Genomic DNA, 5,000 nt, shown 5'->3' on the forward strand with positions numbered 1-5,000 from the left:
TATGATGTGCATTTTAAGTACAGTATGAGGTAATGATTATGTCTATTTTGACTTGTAAAATGTTCGTCTTTTATGAGTTCATCAGCGAAAACAAAAACCTGAGAGCACTGAAAAAGCAAAGCGCTGATATGAGAAATAATCATTTCTGTATCAACATCAGCTCTGACTTCATCCACACTGTCATTCCCAAAAACCAGCTGTCCTGCTGACATTGGCAAGGGGTCAGTTATTGGAAAAAACAAGCCTGTGTTTTTGTCAAATATTCCCCTTTTGAAAGCAGCCTGACAAGCTATTTAGGTTCAATCTGAATGCAGTCCTTGAAGACAAACCAGGCCTGTCTCTCTAGGCCTGGCATGGGAAAGAAAATGATCGTTTAACAAAGGAAAAAAAGCAAATACCCGCTGGATTAATCATATTTTCGGTCTTACAATGGAAAACAATCCCTTGGTCAACAACAAATGTGACAATCAAACACTATTGCTCTATTTGCCATGTCCTACAATGAATCATTATGAAAATACGGCTTTATTCGAGGGGATTTACTGCAGCCACACAGCGGTGGACTTGAATACACTGTGTGTGTGTGTGTGTGTGTGTGTGTGTGTGTGTTGACTTGAATACACTGTTATTTCTAGGATGTTTACTTTCTATAAAAAGGTAAAGATAGAAATGAAAACCTGCCATCCCATCTCCCCCATGTGCCAGCAAGAGGAGCCTGCATTCCTACAGCACTGCCTTTCATCTTTGAGTTTGTGTGTGTGTGTGTGTGTGTGTGCCTGTGTGTGTGTGTTTGAGAAAGAGAGAGAGAGCGGGGGTGAGGGAAGGAGAAAGAGCGGGGGGGGGAGAGAGAGAGAGAGAGAGACTGAGAGAGAGAGAGAGCGAGAGAGACTGAGGGAGAGAGAGAGCAAGAGAGACTGAGAGAGAGAGAGAGAGAGAGAGAGAGAGAGAGACTGAGAGAGAGAGAGAGCAAGAGAGACTGAGAGAGAGAGAGAGCAAGAGAGACTGAGAGAGAGAGAGAGCGAGAGAGACTGAGAGAGAGACTGAGAGAGAGAGAGAGAGAGAGAGACAGAGAGAGAGAGAGAGAGAGACTGAGAGAGAGAGAGAGAGAGAGAGAGAGAGAGAGAGAGACTTCAAACGATCACATATTTGTTGTGGGTCTATTTCTGTGGGTCATGTCTCTAGTGCCTTCAAGAGATTGTGAAGAATATTGCCCCATTATTATACAGTATATTATTATCTACAGGCGGCCCATTTCCACAGTTTTTCCTCCAACTTATTGATACGCAGAAGAGCGATTTGTAGTTCTGACAAAGGCGTCCTAAAGGCAATATTTCCCATTGTATGCATGACCGCAACATAAATGGTTTCACAACATGCTGCAGGGCTGAGTGTTTGCCAGCCATATTGGAACCACCTGTTCCCGGAGCATGTTGTAAATAATTCTGACTAATTCTATGTATTGTGATGGCAATTTGGTGCAGGCAGGCCCGATCTTATCAACATTACTGGCACAGGGACTGAGCAGTTGTTCGATCCTCTGGACCTGTTTTCTCTGGCTGCCTCTAAATGACGTTAATCATTTGTCCCAGAACCAAAATTGAACCTGAATGCTACATCCAGCCTGTTGCGAGGTGCTCCAACCCATGACAATAACAAAAAAGACCATAAATAAACAGCGGACGCAAGGTTTGAGTTAAGCGGAGGGGCCCGCTCCACAGTCCAGCCATCCGAGTTGTTAGGGTACAGCAGCGTGTTGTTTGGGTTGGCATAAATGACCGTAAAACAAGAGCGCTTTTTACAGGAACCATGTTTCATCTCATCAGCCCATTTCAGCCAGTAAAGCGTATGCAGGGTGAGTAATATGGGTGACGAGACTGGAACTGAAGCTGGGTATGATATGACGCTTACCATGAGTCATTACAAATCTAGGCACATCCCTCGTCCTGACCACCACTGGCAAAACATTGCTTGCTGGTAAAAAGGGATGTGAGTATCTCTCTCTCTCTTCCTCGCTCTCTCTCTCTCTCTTCCTCTTTCTCGCTCTCTCGCTCTCTCTCTCTCTCTCTCTCTCCTTCTCTCTCTCTCTCTCTCTCTCTTCTACTCATTCTCTCTCTCTTTCTCTCTCATTTACCCCTGGCTTTCTGGACAGACACATGATCCTAATGCACACCAGAACTCTTTGTCTTATTCGGCCGTGTGCCAGTCCTTTGACTTGCCATCTCGGCTCCAGCTCCAGCTCTGCTGCTGCTCTGACTGAGGTCTGATCTGGACGGGAAGCCTGTGGGCCGTGCCGGAGGCGGTGGTGGATGTGCACCACGGCGCTCCAGACAGCTGTGATGGCCTGGGAACGCTGGCATGGACCCCGAGACCCCCAGGCCTCCTCCAGAAAAGCCCCATGTCTGTGCCACTGAGGCGGGCTGCTGGGTTGGATTCTTACCTCATGCCGCAGGGTTCCGGGTTGCATACCCGCATCATCACCCGTGGCCGGCTGGCGCTGTCGCACAGAGCGGCATTCACCACCGCGCCGCCACTCAGGCACCGCGCCACGAAGGTCTGGGTGCCTACGGGCGACAGACGGTGACAGCGAGAGATAGAGAGAGATTGAGAGAGAGAGAGAGTGAGAGAGAGAGATAGAGAGAGAGAGAGAGGTAGTTAAAGTGGGGATAATTCAGTTGGCTTCATAGGGTAGATACAACATAGAGATACAACACACATTAGTAAGCGATCAGCAGTCAAGTGGGCTTAATCTTCCCACAGCGGCTATCTGAAATGCATGAGGCAGACCGTGAGGAGTGTGAGGGGAGGGGGGGGGGAGCACGAGGGCCAGGGTTTGAAGTGGTTCAGTGAGCCGAGTCCACGTTAAGCGAGAGGTGCCTGGTGTATGCCTGGAACAGCTATTCCTCTGTTGTCTTTCCAAAACATGCAGGAAATATATTTCCAAACAACTGAGCTTCAATTCAACTGTCCTACATATCGCCTCAGCCTGTTTTTGCTGGATGAGGGTGTTGAGGTTGGGTGCAGTGTGGTGTGGTGTGGTGTGATGTGGTGCAGTGTTGTTCTTGATGCCTGAAGCTCTTCCTCTCACCTCCGCCGCAGGACTTGGAGCACGGGCTAAACTTGCGGTAGCCCCACTGGGGGCCGTGCTGCCCTTCTCGGCCCTGGGGGGGCGCTGGAGAGCCAGTGCAGGGTTCCAGCTCGCACAGCCTCTGCACCGGCGGCTTGTCGTCCTCGTCGCACTCCTCGTCCGGCAGGTCCACCTCGGCCTGCGTGAAGGTCAGCAGCACACGGCACTTCACCCAGCGCTTCTGAAAGCCCCGCCCACAGCTGGTGCTGCAGGACGACCAGGGGCCCGGGATGAACCTGTGAGGGAACATACCACAATCTCAACCAACAGGGGTGAGGGAACATACCACAATCTCAACCTACAGGGGTGAGGGAACATACCACAATCTCAACCAACAGGGTATGAACCTGTGAGGGAACATACCACAATCTCAACCAACAGGGGATGAACCTGTGAGGGAACATACCACAATCTCAACCAACAGGGGCCGCTTATCCTGTGGAGAAGCTGAATTGAGTTTGGAGTCAGTAGATGAATTGTGATTGAATGGCTGGATTGCTGTAAGGACGGGTGGATGTATGTATTATAGAATGGTTAGATGGCTAGAGGACTTCTCTTAAACGGTATAAATAAAGCTTTGTTCATTTGGTGTGTTTAATAACTAAAATAAGTCAAGAAGAATGAAAAAAAACCTCAGAATTTCAGACCGGACTATTGAGTTAAGAAGCAGTCTTGAACCGATTGATGTTCAATGCCACACTCCTAAGTCTGATTACCAGTAGATCACAGGAGCATTACCATGCATCATTATGCACCGACTGCACCCAGCCCTGGAGCAGGGGTGACCTAACCTGGAGAGCTAACGAACGCACCAGCCTCCTGCTGCTGGAGAGGGCTGTGAGGCCGGTGAAATCATCAGCAGCTCCCGCCGCCCTCGTAAACACAGTCTGATGAATAGCATACAAAGCTACTGAACCATCACATTCATATAGCAGGGCCTTGCATCACAATTGGAATCGCCGGTGCTTTGTATGGAGGCCACTGACTTGACTGAAATGTATCTGGACTCGGAGAGCAAGTCAAGTATGCTCGGCAGCAACAGCGGCAGCCATCTCTCCTCTCCAGCGCTTTTATGGCCGTGGGAGCCCAGGGGGAGCAGCTGTGGAGTGACACTGCACAGCAGAGGTGAGGAGGCGGTAACCGGAGCGGACAGCACTGTGTTTCCCACAATGCCCTTGGGCCGGCCCTGTGAGTCATGTGACCAGGTCAGTAAGTGTTATGCCCCCCCCAGCCCCCCCACGTCAGACCAGGCATTATCTTTTCAGAGAGCCTCAACTGTCCTCTACATCCTCTGGTAGTAGCAATTTAGCTAAGTACAGAGTACAGAGTACAGAGTACAGAGCCTCACCTTCGAGTTCTAGGTCACCTCTTCCTCTATTCTCTCTGCAAATGAAAGCATGGTCATGCGGGTGGCCAATGATGCAGGATTATCTTCACTTCATTGTGGTTCAATTTGTTTCCACTGGATATTTTTTGCCAAACGGGTCCTCGTGATTATGACACGTTTGCATTGCTTTTGGCAGGCTGTATGTTTTCCCCGAGCCTTGGTGGCCAATGGTGGATGTTATGATTGATGAACGTGTTCTCCAGTGCAAACATTCCACTTGTCGTGCACTGAGCCAGTCAGGTGGCCGCTCTCCCACCAAATCTATTCTTATTTCGAAAGCAAACATTTATTCATGACAAATAAACATTTTCGGAATTGGAGGAAGTGTCTTGATGAACTGCTGATCTGAGACGTATTTTTAGGTCGACACTGTGACCTTAAAAACATCCCAAAGAAAAAAGTATGCACCCGTTTTCCAAAAGAAAAAAGTATGCACCCGTTCCAACCGAGGTGAGAGACAACTGAACAGAGAGCTGTGGCTTTTGAGCT

The 5,000-nt window shown here is 49.1% G+C and overlaps 1 protein-coding gene across 4 annotated transcripts in view; it reads right to left on the bottom strand.

The window, feature by feature from the left end:
* Positions 1-5,000, bottom strand: part of adamtsl3 (ADAMTS-like 3) — a 116,740-nt gene that overhangs the window by 25,931 nt on the left and 85,809 nt on the right. For all 4 annotated transcript variants that reach the window (XM_080843903.1, XM_080843904.1, XM_080843902.1 and 1 more), the window contains 2 exons: positions 3,086-3,360; positions 2,438-2,561 (listed from right to left, as the gene is read on the bottom strand). In XM_080843903.1, the coding sequence (XP_080700029.1) occupies positions 2,438-2,561; positions 3,086-3,360 (399 nt within the window). The remainder of the gene's footprint in view (positions 1-2,437; positions 2,562-3,085; positions 3,361-5,000) is intronic.

Source organism: Sprattus sprattus (assembly GCF_963457725.1).
Source record: "Sprattus sprattus genome assembly, chromosome: 8".
In the NCBI taxonomy this organism is placed as follows: domain Eukaryota; kingdom Metazoa; phylum Chordata; class Actinopteri; order Clupeiformes; family Clupeidae; genus Sprattus; species Sprattus sprattus.